Source organism: Urocampus carinirostris, chromosome 19, assembly GCF_059441175.1.
Source record: "Urocampus carinirostris isolate Australia breed hairy pipefish chromosome 19, RoL_Ucar_1.0, whole genome shotgun sequence".
Lineage (NCBI taxonomy): Eukaryota > Metazoa > Chordata > Actinopteri > Syngnathiformes > Syngnathidae > Urocampus > Urocampus carinirostris.
This window is the reverse complement of record NC_142367.1, coordinates 19,405,121-19,421,542: the sequence shown is the minus strand read 5'-3', so window position 1 is coordinate 19,421,542 and position 16,422 is coordinate 19,405,121. Positions and strand designations below refer to the sequence as shown.

General features: G+C 42.7%; 2 protein-coding genes across 2 annotated transcripts; one reads left to right on the top strand and one right to left on the bottom strand.

Annotated features, from left to right (window-relative positions):
* The first annotated feature begins 122 nt into the window (after window positions 1-122).
* LOC148347622 (SPRY domain-containing SOCS box protein 3-like) lies at window positions 123-10,554 on the top strand. Its single transcript, XM_088323999.1, has 7 exons — window positions 123-267; window positions 3,940-4,168; window positions 4,228-4,408; window positions 6,834-7,021; window positions 7,099-7,201; window positions 8,623-8,748; window positions 9,368-10,554. The coding sequence occupies exons 2-7, from the start codon at window positions 4,055-4,057 to the stop codon at window positions 9,787-9,789; spliced, it is 1,134 nt and encodes a 377-aa protein (XP_088180125.1). The 5' UTR covers window positions 123-267; window positions 3,940-4,054; the 3' UTR covers window positions 9,790-10,554.
* Window positions 10,555-10,590: 36 nt separating this feature from the next.
* eme2 (essential meiotic structure-specific endonuclease subunit 2) lies at window positions 10,591-16,155 on the bottom strand. Its single transcript, XM_088323998.1, has 8 exons — window positions 15,721-16,155; window positions 14,857-14,978; window positions 14,687-14,782; window positions 14,491-14,609; window positions 13,169-13,232; window positions 12,975-13,090; window positions 11,000-11,189; window positions 10,591-10,927 (listed from the first exon to the last, which is right to left on the bottom strand). Exons 1-8 carry the CDS (start codon window positions 16,085-16,087, stop codon window positions 10,772-10,774), a joined length of 1,230 nt encoding a protein of 409 aa, XP_088180124.1. The 5' UTR covers window positions 16,088-16,155; the 3' UTR covers window positions 10,591-10,771.
* Between the last annotated feature and the right edge of the window lie 267 nt (window positions 16,156-16,422).

Genomic DNA, 16,422 nt, shown 5'->3' with positions numbered 1-16,422 from the left:
TATGATTTGCTATATTACACACACATTTTTTTCTAATTGAATTACCCTTTGGACACGGAACTCACACTCCAAACCCCGCCCTCTCACATGCTTGATCCAATGAGCGGAAGGCAAAAGGCGTGGCCAAGTCATGTTTACGTCCGGCGTCCAAGAGAAGAAATGGGCCACGGTGTAAAGCGCACCTGTCACACGCTCTCATATAGTGGCACGTTAACGGTCAAATGAGCTGCTACTCCCAGGAAGGGTATTTGAGGTGGATCTATTAAGGTAAGACCATCATTTTATTTTAATTCAAAATATACATGATTTCTATGTACAACAGAGATGCACTTGTGCTATGTGATGTCATGTAAATGATTGGTGATCAGCTTTAGGAACAGTGGTTGAGCTCAATCGCCTAGCACGCGAAAGGTCCCCGGTTCAAGACCGGGTGGAAACATATGTTGGCTTGGAGAGGTGATGGGCGCCATCAGGCTGTACTTGTCCAAGACACACCACAGGAAATAGCGCCCCTACGATCCCAATGGTTAAGGGATCCAACCAACCAACCAACTAGTATCATAGCAGTTGCATTTGTGACACCCAATATTCTTAATAAACCCTAAATATCCCCATTGCAACTGATCACACTTTGGTACTGGTTGGCTCAAGGGGTCCAGATGATGCAGTATGTAGGCCAAAGCCCACTTAAAGTGAACCGAGACTCACTAATCTAAATAGTTGGCAATTATCTGGTGCACCTGCTTGGAAAAGCAGCGACCAGCTGCTGGGATCACATGTTCGGCACGCTTGATCCAAACTACTGTACAGCGCTACTGCAATTATTCATGTAACTTGGTGCAAATCGTCATTTTGAGCGCTAAATTGTGAAATGGAGGGTAGGTACTTCTTAAAAGGACAGTTTGTAGTATTTTTAGCGGCTGCTTGAGCGTTTTAAAAAAATATTCATAGGTCAAGAAAATGGTAAATGGTCTGCATTTCTATAGCGCTTTTCAAGTCTATGAAGACTTCCCAAAGCACTTTACAATGTGCTTCACACTTACCCATTCACACACACACACTCACACACCAAAAGCGGCCGTGCAGCCATGCAAGGCGCCAACCTGCTTATTGGGGGCATTAGGGATTCAGTGTCTTGCCCAAGGACACTTCGACATATAACACAGAGGAGCCGGGACTCGAACCTGCGATCTCTTGATCCCAAAATTTTTTACATGACATGAGGCTCACCTCACGGGAACTGACATAACTGCCCGACATCTTGCTGCTACGGGTAACTCAAAACCGCGAACCTTGTGAAAGGTTTGGCAAGAAATATCGTGCGGTTTGGTCACTTTGAGTAGTTTATATTTTTCCTTGTGCTTTGTACCACTCATTTCCTGTTGCACTAAACAATACAGTGGCATCTATTGGTCAAATATTACACACTGTCCCTTTAAATTCGGTTTGTTTCCTCAAAGGTGGGTTAAATAATCAAACAATGGTTAACAAAGTCTGTTTTTTTGATCACGTTAGTTACAGAAAGCTATTACTATTAACCAGTTCTTGTTTGAGCATTTTGCATGGATATATATTTATTTAAACAATGAAACTTTATATCAATGTGTACCATCGGGTGAGGGTTATCGTTTTAAAGTTGAATTAAATCATAATCGTCCTGACCGACTGATAATATTTAGATTATTTTCTGGCCGCCTTGCCCAGTTTTAAGTAACTTTTGATGCTGATTGAACTTGATGCAGCATGTTTATTAGAAATAAATGGAATACAAATGTCTTAATTTGCACTGGTTAACCAACTTGGTGTTGATTGTTTACAACGAGATTGGACTGGGCACTGCTGGATTTACACGTAATAAATCGTAAATTGACTGCGTTTTTTATAGCACTTTTCAAGTCACTGAAGACCTCCCAAAGCGCTTTACAATGTACTTCACACTTATCCATTCACACACACAGGGGAGTCAGCCATGCAAGGGGCCTACCTTCTTATCGTTGGCTTTACAGTAATCCCTCACTATGATGCAGTTTATTTATTTACAGTCTCCCCGCTTATTATTTGCCGGTACAGTAGTTATTTGTAAAAAAAAAAAAAAAAAACCTTTTATACAATCGTTTTATTTGTAAAACAAATACTTGAGTATCGTATAATATTGTATATTGTATATATAATATTTTTTTTGAGTTTTTCCTTGCCCTCATGTAGGTTTTAGATCAGGGGATGTTGTCATAATAGTCTGTGGTTTGCAAAAATCTGTGGTCTGTGCAGCCCTTTGAGACTCTTTGTGATTAAGGGTGTCACAAATAAACATGACATGACTATTGTATATTGATTGTAAAAAATAAAAGTGTCTGCTGATATTGCACCCAGTGTTGTACAATATTGATACTGGACGTTGTGATCAGCAAGAATTACACACGCATCAGTTTGTGTTGTGTTTTACTAAAATCTGAATTGGATTATATTACTTTTGGAAGTTCGATAATACGGTTTGGATTCAGATTGTATTGGATTCACAGGTTTGGAGACATTTTCTTGCCTGGAGCCATCATTGCCATACACAAGCAAAAAGACTGTAGAAAGAAAAAAAAAGCATATATATGTTGACTGTGAAGAAGAAAATTTACATTTATGTTCCATTTCTTTATTTTTTCACAATTCTTTCTAATATACCAAGAGGCCAGTCTACCACCACTAACTTTTACATATCATAAATATTAGTTATATCTTATTCTATCTTTGAAGTCTTTATTACACGTTTATCTTCTTATAAACATTGTACACTATGCTGTAATTAATACAAATACAGACCATTGTATTCTAAAAACATCCAATTCTCATGATTACTGATTAGCATCACCTGCGCCCACTCATTTGGTGCCAGCCACAGCGGGCTACCTGATTGGTTCCCTGTCTCTTTTTAAGCCCAGTCCTTTCACTCTCCGTTTGTCAGTCCGTCAGCTAACCTCTGTTGTTACAAGGCAAGCATTTTTTACCCTGACTCCCGCCTGTCCCGTTTTTGCACCCGTTTTTTCCACCCGTCCGTTCCTGATCTCCCCGTTTGTCTACGGCTACGACCTATTTTTTGAATCCGACCACGTTTTTGCCCCCCTGTCCCAGCTATTGACCCGTTTTTCCGTCCTTGACACTGCCGTCTCCCGCTCCGGAAGATCCACTTCCGTATTCGGATCACTATCCGATTGCATGAGCGGCTTGCTTCCCGCGTCCAGCGAGCACCGGATCGCTGACTGTCCTCTTTCTATCAATAAACTTATGGTTAACGCATTTGGGTCCTGATTCCGTTCTGGTCGTGACACCAATACTTTGTTTGGGACTTGTATTGAGATCAGAATGAAACTATTAGAAATGCCATTGCAAACTACTTAACTATTCAATTATTAAAAGAAAATAAGCCATAAACCAGCTTTCTTTATCTATAAATATAGTTTTATTTTTTACAATTGTACAGTGCAGTTTTTAAACCCCAAAGGAATATAGAAGCACTACCTGAAAAAACATCTTGCCTATGTTGAGAAAACCCATATCCATATTTCTATAAAGACGTTGAAGAAAAAAAACACAACATAAAAAAGAATATTACGACATATTAGCAATATTTACAGAGTATTGCTTCTACGGCATAACTTTATCGTCACATATTACAATACTTGCAGCAAGGTGAACTTCAAATACTGGTCGCTCGGCATGTGACCTAATTTGCGCAGTAGTGCGAGGATCTGGGTTCGGTGCCAAGAGCAGAAGGCGGGATTGAAACTTTACACACATACCCGCATGCCGGTCGTGGCATATGGGAGAGGTAGAAATAGGCACGCTAGAACGCAAGCTGTCCCTCTCATTGAGCGGAGCGTGAGGACCTCGAAATAAAATGCTTGGTAATGCAAATGTGTCTGTATTTAAAGCAGGGTATTTGATTTTCAGAGTCCAGGGCTGAGTATCACCATAGAAGTCACTTCAGAAGCAACTCGTTTTTGGAAACGGGTAGCTGGAAGGCGGGGAAACTCAAACTTTAAGAGCTATCTTCGATTCACCGTCCATGCCGAGGAAAGGAAGAAGCGGCCGGGCTGTTAATATGGCCCGGGTGGAAACGCGGCCCGGCACGGATGCTATCGCAGAGGAGCAGCAATGGGAAAGCCAGATGACGACACAGGTAGGATCGAGGTTCGGTTTCCTGAAGCTGCACAGTACCGTAGCGTTTGCCTCTCACAGATCGGTGACCCGGAGTCCGAGGCGGATCATCTGACCAACTCCCAGGCGGCCTCTGAGGTGACGGATGAGGCAGTGGTCCCGTCCAGCCTGACGCCCGTGCAGGGGGAGTCTTTCTGTCAGTGTACTCTGGGAGATGAGCTAATCAGTGGCGAATGCCTCTGCGGGGAAGATGACCGAGACGGTGAGTTCGATAATTTGTTCAGTTATGTTGATCAAGATGGGCGGCACGGCGGATGAGTGGTTAGCGCACCCACGGCATAGATCTGATGTCATGGGATCGAATTCTCCTGTGCGGAGTTTGCATGTTCTCCCCGTGCTTGCGTGGGTTTTCTCCGGGCACTCCATTGCATGTCAGGTTAATTGGCCGGTCCAAATTGTCCCTAGGTGTGAATGGACGAGTAAATAGTCTGTCCCTGTGCGCCCTGGCAACCAGTTCAGGTTGTCCCTGCCCACTGCCCGAAGATAGCTGATATGGGCTCCAGCACCCCCCGTGACCCTACTGAGGAAAAGTGGTGCAGATAATGGATGGATGGACCACTTATCCTCAGTAGGGTCGCGGGGGTGCTGGAGCCCATCCCAGCTGTTCTCGGGCACAGGGCAGGGGACACCCTGAACTACTTGCCAGCCAATCACAGGGCACACAGGGACAGACAACTCGCTCGCTCATTCACACCTAGGGACAATTTGGACCGGCCAATTAACCTGACATGCATGTTTTTGGAATGTGGGAGGAAACCTGAGTGCCCGGAGGAGACCCACGCAAGCACGGGGAGAATATGCAAACTCCACACAGGGAGGTTCGATCTCATGACCTTAGTCCTGCCGCGAACGCGCTAACCACTCAGCCGCCGTGCAGCCTGTTATTCAAGATCATTAGACGCAATTATTTTGAAGGAGCTGTACAGAATTTGAAACTTTTCTCCTGTCATCATTCCAGCCTCTGTCAGCTCGTTCATGATGCATGTGCAAGTACGAGCATTTCTTAGATGCGCTAAAATACTGCCTTTTTTTTAGTCTTTCTTGTGGTTTGGGTTGACATTTGGACTCTACTTGTAGAATGTCACTTCTTAAATTTACTATTTTCATGTTACACACACAAAAGACAGCAGGGACGATGTCACTCTCCAGGACCCACCCCCAAGTTCCTGATTCCTCTCACCTCATTGCGCCTTGAAGAGCTTTACTAAAAGTAAGATAAAAGCAGATATGCGCAGTGGAAAATATTATAAGGGCTCCCTGAAATCAGTTGAGCGTGCTGAACACATACTTAATGAAGAAAATATGTAACTTTGAACTTTTTAAAGACACCTCGAACAACGCACCCCACCTTTGATTTATTGATTTATCGTCAATTTAAAAAAAATGGTGCTAATTATTAAAGTTACGAACTAGTTTCTTTTTGCATTTAAGCAAATAAGTCAATATTTCTTTTAGTCAGGTCAAATTTATTTCTATAGCCCTTTATCACAAGGCCGCACAGACCAGAATAAATGCTGAGTCAGCTTTTTTTGCTTTTTTCACATCTAGGGTTAACCAACTTAACTGCCTGTAAAATATGGTGTTGGTATTCAATGTCATTCTGGTCTAGAAGAGTAAAATGTCTTTCTGGGGTAAAATGCTGAAGCGACAAAACCAAAAGTGCCGAGTCAGCTATTGGGGGCATTTTTAATGTCTGAGGTAGCCTAAAGAATTGGTCATTCGAAAAATGAACGCTTAGAAAATGTACTAAAGTGAAGATAAGCTGGTGCTTATTATCAAACAATCGTTAAAAAATATTATTTTTATTTAGTTTCATCGAATTATTTATTTATTTTAAAAAAATATATATTATTTTCATTTTGTAATATTTTTTTATTCCGTTTTTGTTAAAAAAATATAATAAAACTAGTTAATTTTGCAAAACAAAATTATTTGTTGAGAAAATAAATTCTTGCATGATAAATGAATGTTAACTTTCCATTAATACAGATTTTGAATCTGTTATTCGTTGCTTGTGTTGTAGTTTTTTTTAACAGTATTACTTGCAAATAAATTTGCATTTTGTGCGCTTTACTGTTTGAATTGTTTTATAATAGTAGTTTTCCAGAGTTTTTTTTTTTCATTTTCTCACTATATTGCCCAAAACTGGACTTAAATCACATCAAGTTATGTTTACGATAATTGTATTACCCTTAATCACAAGGGGTCTCAAAGGGCTGCACAGACCAAAGGCTATTGCAAACTACAGACTATTATTACAGCGTCCCTTGATCTAAAACCTACATGAGGGCAAGGAAAAACTCAAAAAAGTCAGGATGAGTCAAGTCAAGTCATGTTTATGTGACACACTTAATCACAAGGAGTCTCAAAGGGCTGAACAGACTATTGCAAACTACAGACTATTATTACACCATCCCCTGATCTAAAACCTACATGAGGGCAAGGAAAAACTCAACCTCAACATGAGGATAATAAAGAAACCTCGAGAAGGGGCCACATATTCTCTTTACAGGATGACCAGTATGCAATGGATATTGCAAGGGGATTAACGGACAAAACACAGTCATAATCAATATGAGTGGTAATAACAATGTCCAGTTGACAGCTTTAAACCTAAATCCAAGCAGACTTCGACTGGGTCTGGGACGAGCGCCTGAAGTCCTCCGGCGCCTTCCTCAGTTGCGACAACCGCAAAGTGAGCTTCCACTCGGACTACAGCTGCGGCACGGCCGCCATCCGCGGTACGACCGAGCTCGCCGAGGGTCAACACTTCTGGGAAGTCAAGATGACCTCGCCCGTCTACGGAACCGACATGGTAGGACCGTTGCAAAAACTCGTTTTGATCATGAAGTTCATGATGATTATTGATGTATTTATGTTTGACACTTGCAGATGGTGGGAATCGGAACCGCCGAGGTCAACCTGGACAAATTCAAATATAACTTTGGCAGCCTGTTGGGTCACGACGAGGACAGCTGGGGGCTTTCCTACACAGGTTTGGACTTGGTGTTGCAATGTGGGCCTAGACTAGCGTTTAGAAAAACGCGCTTTGCCGACATCTTGTGTCTTATTTGGGCTATTACAAGCCTTTAGTTCATGCAACTAGGAATCAGTGCCATATCGGACCACAAAAAACACGTTTTATGTCTGGAGCTGAAAAAAAATTAAAGTAAAGTACAGTGTAAGCCTTAAAAGGAAGGCAACATATACTGTGGATATACACACTGGAGATCAAAGTATAAGAAACAACTTATAAAAAAATGAATACTTTAGAAATGATACTATCTTTATCCATCAATTATCTGCACCGCTTATCCTCAGTAGGGTCGCGGGGGTGCTGGAGCCCATCCCAGCTATCTTCGGGCAGAGGGCAGGGGACACCCTGAACTGGTTGCCAGCCAATCACAGGGCACATAGAGACGGTCAACTCAATCGCTCATTCACACCTAGGGACAATTTGGACCGGCCAATTAACTTGACATGCATGTTTTTGGAATGTGGGAGGAAACCGGAGTGCCCGAAGGAAACCCACGCAAGCACGGGGAGAACATGCAAACTCCACACAGGAGGTTCGATCTCATGACCTCAGAACTGTGCGGCCGTGCTGCCCATACTATCTCTACTGTTCCAGAATTGAATGATATTTTCTTGTGTCTACGGCATGGTACGACAATACTTGATTTTGTTTTTACAAAATGCCTTCAAGCATTTCACAAAAATATGTTTTTCGGAAAATGCACTCATCAAATATAAAATTAGAGAACAACACCAACTTTGGCATGAAATAAATTTTTTTGAAGGTTACAACAATCAGCAATTGGTAAGAAGTGTACAGGCGTCTGCTGTGAATGACAACAACACCTCTACTAGTCTTTCACACTGATCTGGTGTGATTTTGGCCCATCCTTTTTCCAGCCCCCTCTAAAGTTTGGCGATTGGAGTGGGTTTCTTGACCATCCCCCGGGGACTATTGTTGAGTGCAGGGGCCAGCAAAGCTATTTTATATATATATGTATATATATATATATATATATATATATATATATATATATATATATAATTGTATTTTCTTTTTCAGTTCAGGCCGTGATAGCGTGTCATTGTGGCCCTCCTATAATGAACTGCGCTGTTTTGGCAGCGGCCCATTATCCCCAGTCGTCTATGACTTAAAGCAGAGCCAGAGAGAGCAAATTTGGGTCTTATTTCCGCTTAAGATTAACAACACCTGTGATCCATTATCCCCAGTTCACTATTGCTCATAGCTGGGGACCGTCAGACTGCATGTAGATAAAAAATGGGAGCATTACTTCACGGATTTTTGCATATCATGGGGAGTTCTGGTCCCCAATAACTGTAATGAATGAGGGATCAGAGTATTTCTTAATTAATAAAAACAAATCTTGTTTGGTTTTTAAGGTCTCCTCCAGCATAAAGGTGAGAAAGTCAACTTCTCGTCCCGGTTCGGTCAAGGTTCCATCATAGGACTGCACTTGGACACCTGGCATGGCACCTTAACTATCTACAAGAATCGACGATGCATAGGTGCGTTCTGTGAGAAGGAAATTCTTTTTTTCTCTTTCTTTTGTTTCCTTTTTTTCTCAGCTTTTCACTACTTTTTCATTTTGGTAATTTTTTTCTTTTTTGTTCTATTCCCCCCTTCCTTTGAGTCTTTTTGTGCATAATTTTACATAATATTTAGTCATGTTGGGATTAAAGAAGCAAAAACAACCTGAAGAGCCGTTTAGGACCCGAAAAAGCCGGTTCCTTTTAGTGAGCCGAGCCGAAGAAGCCGGTTCTCGACAAACTCTACTAACTTTACTCAACTTCAAAATACCGCATTTAGTACACAACGTCAGGGGAACCCGTGTATTTTTACCTTCATAGACTGTAACTTTGACTTAATTCGCTTCTTAATTAGTAATTTTGAGCCCTGATTTTTGTGCGCTGGCTAGATTTTCTTGTGCGCCGAGAATGTGCGAGCAGTGCTTAGAGGGAATACTGGCCAGAATGAAAAACACTGATCATACTAATTAGACTATTTCTGGGTTTTTATCTTCCCATTTTCTATTTTGGTCACAATGTTGTGCAGAAGATTTGAAGTACCCATGGAACAGAACAAATACGACAACAAGATAATTCCCATTTTTCTCTTCACCAACAGGTGTGGCTGCCACCAGGCTGCAGAACAAGAAGCTTTACCCCATGCTGTGCTCCACGGCAGCCAAGAGCAGCATGAAAGTGATCCGGGCTTGTTACACGCCCACCTCCCTGCAGTACATGTGCTGCACACGCCTCCGACAAATCCTGCCCACCTGCCCGGACGTCCTCGCCGCTCTGGAGCTTCCTCCGGGTCTTCTGGTTCTCCTGCGTCGGCGGCTAGGCTGGGTGTTCTCCGTCACGCCATCCGAGGAGGATGCGGGACCCCCATCGGACTCTGTCGTCCTCAGCGACTCACCTAGCCCGATACCGGGGAATTCTTGTGAGTCACCCATCCCTTGCTCCTCGCCCCCGACATATCCCGACAGCGATGACGAAGATTCCGAGCCAGAAGTTTATCGGAGTAAAAGATGCCGCTGGACTTGATTGGTGCAAACTCCAAGCAGCAAATCGACGGCAAAGTTGGGAAACTCCAGTGAAAACGCTACAATAATGCATGGATTAAGATCAAGACCAATGCACTTGTACTTGGATAACTTTTTTTAAAGGGACAGTGTGTATTTTTTCAACACTAGATGTTCCTGGATGGTGTAATGCAACGGAAAACGAGTGCTAAAAAGCACAAGGGAGAAAGAATACATAGACTCGGTGACCAAAATGCACCATTTAACTCATTTTTTGACTAGCCCTTTGGAGTATTTGGATACCCTTAGCAGCAAGATGGCAGACATAGTTGTCAGCTCCCTCTAGGTGAGACTCATGTGGATTTATTGACATGGCAGCAGTTTCAACAATGCATGTTTATGTATTTTTGTTATTTTAAAATCTTTTTTTTTATATATATATTTTTTGTTACCATTTGGAGATGGTAAATAATAGTACACTGTCCCTTTAATGGTATTCAGCATTCATATTTTTATACAATCCTGTCTTAAGGTTAAGGCTGCATTGAATAACTTGAATAAAATGGAAATTAACCTTAACAAATGAGAAATATTTGAAAACTTGACTTTTTTTTAAATCATTTTTTGACTCAACTTTTGATTTAAATACTTTTCTGTTTAATTACAAATGAAAGGTTATATTTAACAAATTAGGCTCATATAGGAATGTATGGGGGCGGGGGTAGAAACCATGAAACAAATGACTTTTTCATACTATGCAAAGACTTTTTGTAATTTACAGTACTTTACTTAGTGAATGAAATAAAAAAACAGAAAACACGGATACAGATTTGTTTTTATTGAATTGTTTTAGAATAAAAAAATAGATCTCCATGCTTTTGGAAAAAATATCTCACCATGATGCTTTATTTGCCACAGAATGCCCGAGTTTTATTGTTTTTAACACATTGACACCACCGAGCAATGGCAGATAGTAGCAGCACAATATTGTTAGCAGTTATAATTCAATCCAGAACCAATTCCGGGTTGTTAGAGGTGAGGCAACGGTAAATTCTGGTGGAAATCTCAGGTCCTACTCGTCTGTCTTTGCCTTCGCCTTTGACCGGCAGATCAGCCAGAAGCTTTTTTCTCTCCTCCTCGGAATTCGCCGCCTTGTATGCCTGTGGTTTAAAGTAAGAAACACGAACAATTGTATAACTTGATGTACAAAAGACACAGAGTCAAAGTCTTACCTGCAGCAGTAGTTGAGGTGACGGGTATGCTGTGGTCACGCTGGATGCGGTGGTTTGGCTGACTCTGTTAAGCTGCTGTATCTGCTTGCTCCACACTTGCTTGAGCCCGGAGCCGTCCTTCTCCACCCGAACCCCACTGGCCCACGAGCCATCCACGCAGAACGGCAGTTCTGACTGCTCCATCAACTGCCTGCCAGAAGATCCGAAGGCAACAGAGAAACGGATATAAGAAATACAGGACTCTGACTCAAGTCAGGCTTTACAGTTCTTGTCCCAATCCAATAAAAGTAGGGTAGCTGTAGCCTGATTGAGTCAAAGCCAGGCAGGCCTGTACTGAGTCAAGGCAAAGGTGGTCCAAGTCGAGTCAAAAACCAGAAAAGGTGGTTGTGGTCGGAGTAAAAAAAAACAGGCAGGCGGTTGTGGTCTGGTACAAGTCCAGTGGGTTCAGTCCATCTTGAGTCAAAGCTGGACTGCTGTTGTTGTTGTTGTTGAGTCACTCAAGGCGCCTAAGGTAATCCTCAGTAGCGCTAGATTCGCTCGTGGGAGGCTCCGTAGTTCTCCAAAGGAGAGGGGGCTGCGACTGTCCTGTGCCGCCAGGCCTGACGGGGTGTGACCCAAGCAAACCAAGCATACGAAGCCTCTGAAGTCCTTGGTACGTTCGGACAGGCCGGTGCATGATTTATGGAAGCCCCGTGGGCAGGTAGTACAGGTGATTGGGGTGTGGTTGCAGCGAATGGTTCGAAAGCACCACTGGCATTTGGACTGGGGGCCAGGGTTGCTCTCGAAGTCGCCCGCCCTAAGAAGAACAGAGACAGGAGAGTAGAAGAGAGAGATCGAAAGGGACGGATAGAAAGCGAGAGAGACAGAGTAAAACGCAAAAAGGGGGAAAAGAGAGTGAGAGGTGGGGAGAGAGTAGGAAAGAGAGGGATAGAGAAAATGAGAGACAAGAGTGTAAAGGGGGAAGAGAGAAAAGGAGAGACAAAGAAGGAGAGAGGACCAAGAAAGAAAGAGAGAGCGAGTCTGAGTGGATTGAGTTGGATTCGTGAGGCTCCCCCCTGGAGAGTGCCCTTCGCAGGACACCACGGGAAGGTTCCTAGTTTTTGTCCTGCGACTGCTGTTGTCCTAGTTAAGTCAAAGCCAAGCCTCCCTGGTCTGAGTTAGGTTAAAGTCCGATGGCCATGGTCCGGGTTGAGTCAAATCCATGAGGCACTGGTTCAAGAGGAGTCAAAGCCAGGCGGGTTCGGACCGGGTCAAAAATAAGGCAGGTGGCTCTGGTCTGATTCGAGTGAGTCAAAGCCAGACAGGTGGCTCTGGTTTGAGCCGAGTCAAAGCCATACGAGTGATGTTGTTCAGAGTCAAGTCAAAGGCATGTGGTTATGGTCCAAGTTGAGTCAAAAACCACGGAGGCAGTTCTAGTCAGTTTCGAGCCAAAGCCAGCCAGGTAGGTCTGGTCCGGGCAGAGTCAAAGCTGACCAGGCAGCTCTGATTTATGTCATGTCAAATGAAAGCAAGCGTTTCTGGTCAGAATGGAGTCAAAGCCAGGAAGATGGTTGTGGTCCGAGTCCAGTCGTCACAAGGAAGGTGATTCTGGTCCGGGTCAAGTCTAAGCCAGGCAGATAGCTCTTGTACAATTCAAGTGAGTCAAAGCCAGACAGGCAGTGAGGTTCTGAGTTGAGTCAAAATCCAGGCAGGTCTTTCTAATAATAGTCCAGTTAAAGACAGGCAGGTGGTTATGGTCCAATTTGAGTCAAAAACCAGACTGACAGCGCTTGTCTTTTTCGAGGTAGAGACAAACAAGTCCAGTCATAGCCAAGTAGGTGGGTCTTGTCAATCTCGAGTTAAAGACAGGCAATAAGGTTGTTGTCAAAGTCTGGCCAGTGTCATAGAACCTAGATCTGATCCCAGTCAGGGTCACAGTTCAGGTCCGACTCAAATCAAAGCCACAGCTTTTGTTGCCAAGGCTGGAGAAACGTACTTATATGGTCGTTTGGACAAGGACTTGGTGATGGCACACACGTGATCAGTGATGTCCTGCCATCCATCCACAAAGAACACTGATATGTTCTTATGTAGTTGCAGATACACAAGGACCTGGTGTGCAGGCAAGGTGAAAAATATTAATTAAATATATTGTTAATGCCAAACATCGGGAGATGTAATCCTACTCACCTCTTCAAGGTCCACATGCCCACCACCATATTTAGATTTAATTATTTCACCCAAAGCTTGTTTCCTGTTGGAAAGAGGCCCACGTATTAAATGTGTCGTGGTTATATTGTGATTCTCAATTTATATGACAATAATGCAAGCTATTATATGAGTACCGTAAATTCCGGACTATAAGCCGCTACTTTTTTCCCAAACTTTCAACCCTGCGGCTTATTCAGTGATGCGGCCAATTTATGTAATTTTTCTAACGGCCGCCAGCGGCGCTCAAATACAAAAGGTAAGATTTAGACCGGTGGAGTATATGCGCCGAGGAAGACTGCAACTTCTTGGCTTGTGCATAAATCAAATTAGCGTAAACATACCCTCATCATGCAAAATGCAAAAAGAAAGGCACATGACGCAGCTTTTAAGCTAAAAGCAATCGAGGAGTCCGATAAAGAAGGAAACAGAGCAAGGAATCAGGAGTGGATGAGAGTTCCAGCGACAGTGACAGCGCGAGTGAGGCTGAGGGAGCATGGGACGACGTCTATATGACAAAGTTTCTTTCCGACACTGAGGACTTTGATGGCTTCAGTTCTAAGGAGGAAGATGAGGATGGTTTACCGTGATTTTTACAAGTACAGTATGTTTTTTTTTACCTGATCCGTTTACTGTGTTGCGAGCGTGTTGCTACCATTAACTGCCCTGTCACAGGCACCGTTTGGGATGAAAGATATATTATTATTATTAAAGCTTTGAAAACTCTCTCGGTGTACCGTCTTTCTTTGTAAATATGTGTAACCCATGTATAATATGTATTTGCAACTGTATATTTTTGTAATGTATTTATTTGTATTTATTTTAGACACTTATTCTGATATGTTTTGCACGGGCGAATGAAAAAGGAGGGGCGAAACAAACGCGGGGTGACGGGAACTGGGGACCGGTAAAGACCTGTTTGTGGACGAGGCGGACAATAGTGGATATATATTTTTCCCACCCTTACCTTTGGAAATATACACTTTTTTGCTTGGATTACTTTCAACGGGAACCGGACTCTGCAGGTCTGCATCAAACCTTAAGTACCGGTATCATTTTCCGTTCATTTTGCCGGCTGTGATTTTTGGACTGTGTACTTTAATGAAGGACATATAGTTTCAATCGCGGGACTTAAAGTCGGGTTTGGGTTAATTTTGTGTTTATGTGGGCGCATGCGGCTTATATACAGGTGCGGCTTGTGTAAGTACAAAATCGTTTTTCCTCTTAAAATATGGTGGGTGCGGCTTATAATCAGGTGCGCCCTATAGTCCGGAATTTACGTTAATACAAATATTTGTAATCACCTGTGTTCTTTCTGGGATTTTGTAACCAAGAGTGTGGCCACCTTTCCAGTACCCTGATTGAGGGCCTCAGGGATTGGACCGATATCCACCATTGGCTCTAGCTTGTCACTGTCAATCATCTGTAGAACATCAACATTCCAAACATTTTTGATGCATTTTTCCGCTAAACTTTGAAATTAAACACAAATATTCTTACCTTTTTCACAGAGATGACCATATCGGAGAATTCTGATGGAGTTAGCACCTGCACCAGTTGGTCCTCTCCAACTGTTGGAGTGCCATCTGTGGACAGCTGCAGACACAAAACCGTTTTTTCCACATAGGATACACATTCAAAGAAAAAGTTTTAGGAAAACAAAAGCCCACCTGCTGTAAATCGATGCTCCATGTGATACTTTTAGGAAGTGGCTGCTTTTGGAGGCTGTATCTCCATTCAAGGGACGTCAAAGTATTCAGGAGGATGTCAGAGCCTTTCTGTTCCAGGAGAGCTGGAAACAAAAATATGTGTCAGGAAATAAGATCAACTGAACGCATACCTGTCAAGCTCCAGGGCTCCATTAAATAGTGCTACATAAAATACACACTGCAATAAAAGTACGGTAATATGCAATGTAGGGGGTGTGGTTTAATGTGGGCCTTTACTCCGCCGGGTGGAGTTAAAGAGCCTCGTGGCATGAGGAAGAAAAGATCTCTTCAGTCTGTCCGTGGTACAAGACAGTGACAGCAGTCTGTCGCTGAAGCTGCTCATCTGTCTGGATATAATGCTGTGTAGTGGATATACAACATAATAATTCCTAATATAATGCATCAAAGCAAGTGAGCCGTTTGAGAGCCGGCTCTCTTTAATGAGTTGAGCCGAAAAAGCCGGTTCTCCTAAAAGAGACGGACTTCCTTTCACTACACAAACTACCACATGAAATCCGGGGAGGCAGATGCACAGTAGCATCAAATCGCTCGCTTCGTTTGCAACGAAAAAAAACGATACCGAGATAGAGGCTACCGCGGCGAACTCGTTTGATTTTTGATTGATTTCCCGTATCGTGATAGTCGATGTATACCGGATGGTACCCATAATTGACAGATTTGCGTTTTTCGTTACAGATTTTCTTGTACGTCTTAAAATGCATAGTAAAACGTACTATGTACGGCAAACACGTACAGGTTGACAGGTATGTGAATGATCCAATGGGTTTGATAGCGATTTGAAGAACTCAGGTGCATCAAACTTACCTGGATCTATGCAAACAATCAAGCATTTGAGGTAGTTCTCTGGTTTGAGACTATTCAGTCGTTGTGCAGCTTCTTTCCTTTTCTGCAGTTCTTGTCTCTTCTCCTGTTTCTCTCGCTCCTTCGCTGCACGGATGTTCTCTCGAGCCTCCCTCCGTTGCCTCGCTTTCTCTTTATCCGCCTCCATCTTTTCTTTGGAACGGCGTTTTTTAACCGGACTAGGCCGATCGTCTTCAAACAACGACGGATGAGCGATGAGTTTTTCTTCTTCACGATCTTTCACAGTTTCGACGCATTCCAAATCGCTTTTTGATTCTGTGTCGACTTCGGTGTCTGAATCGGATATTTCCCATATTGTAGACGTGCTCATGTTACTTTTAGGGAGGCTAGTCTCCGTTTTGTTTATTTACATCGTTTTTGTGACGGTGTCTGCTGAGGGTCAATTTTAGAAGGATACTACAGTGTCCGATGAGGGATAAATCCAAAAAAGCGTTCAACCCGTGGTCGTATCTTGATATCATTATAAAAACAATGAGTAAAATTTACACAATTTCAACAATAAAAGGATCAAACTACGTAATATGTTTCTAAGAAATTCATATCAGACTATTTAATCAGATAGTGGGATGAGAAATGAGACTTTTTTGATTTTATATCTTATTGTACTTAAAGCTTGATTTGGATTTTCATTTTATATGTTTTTAT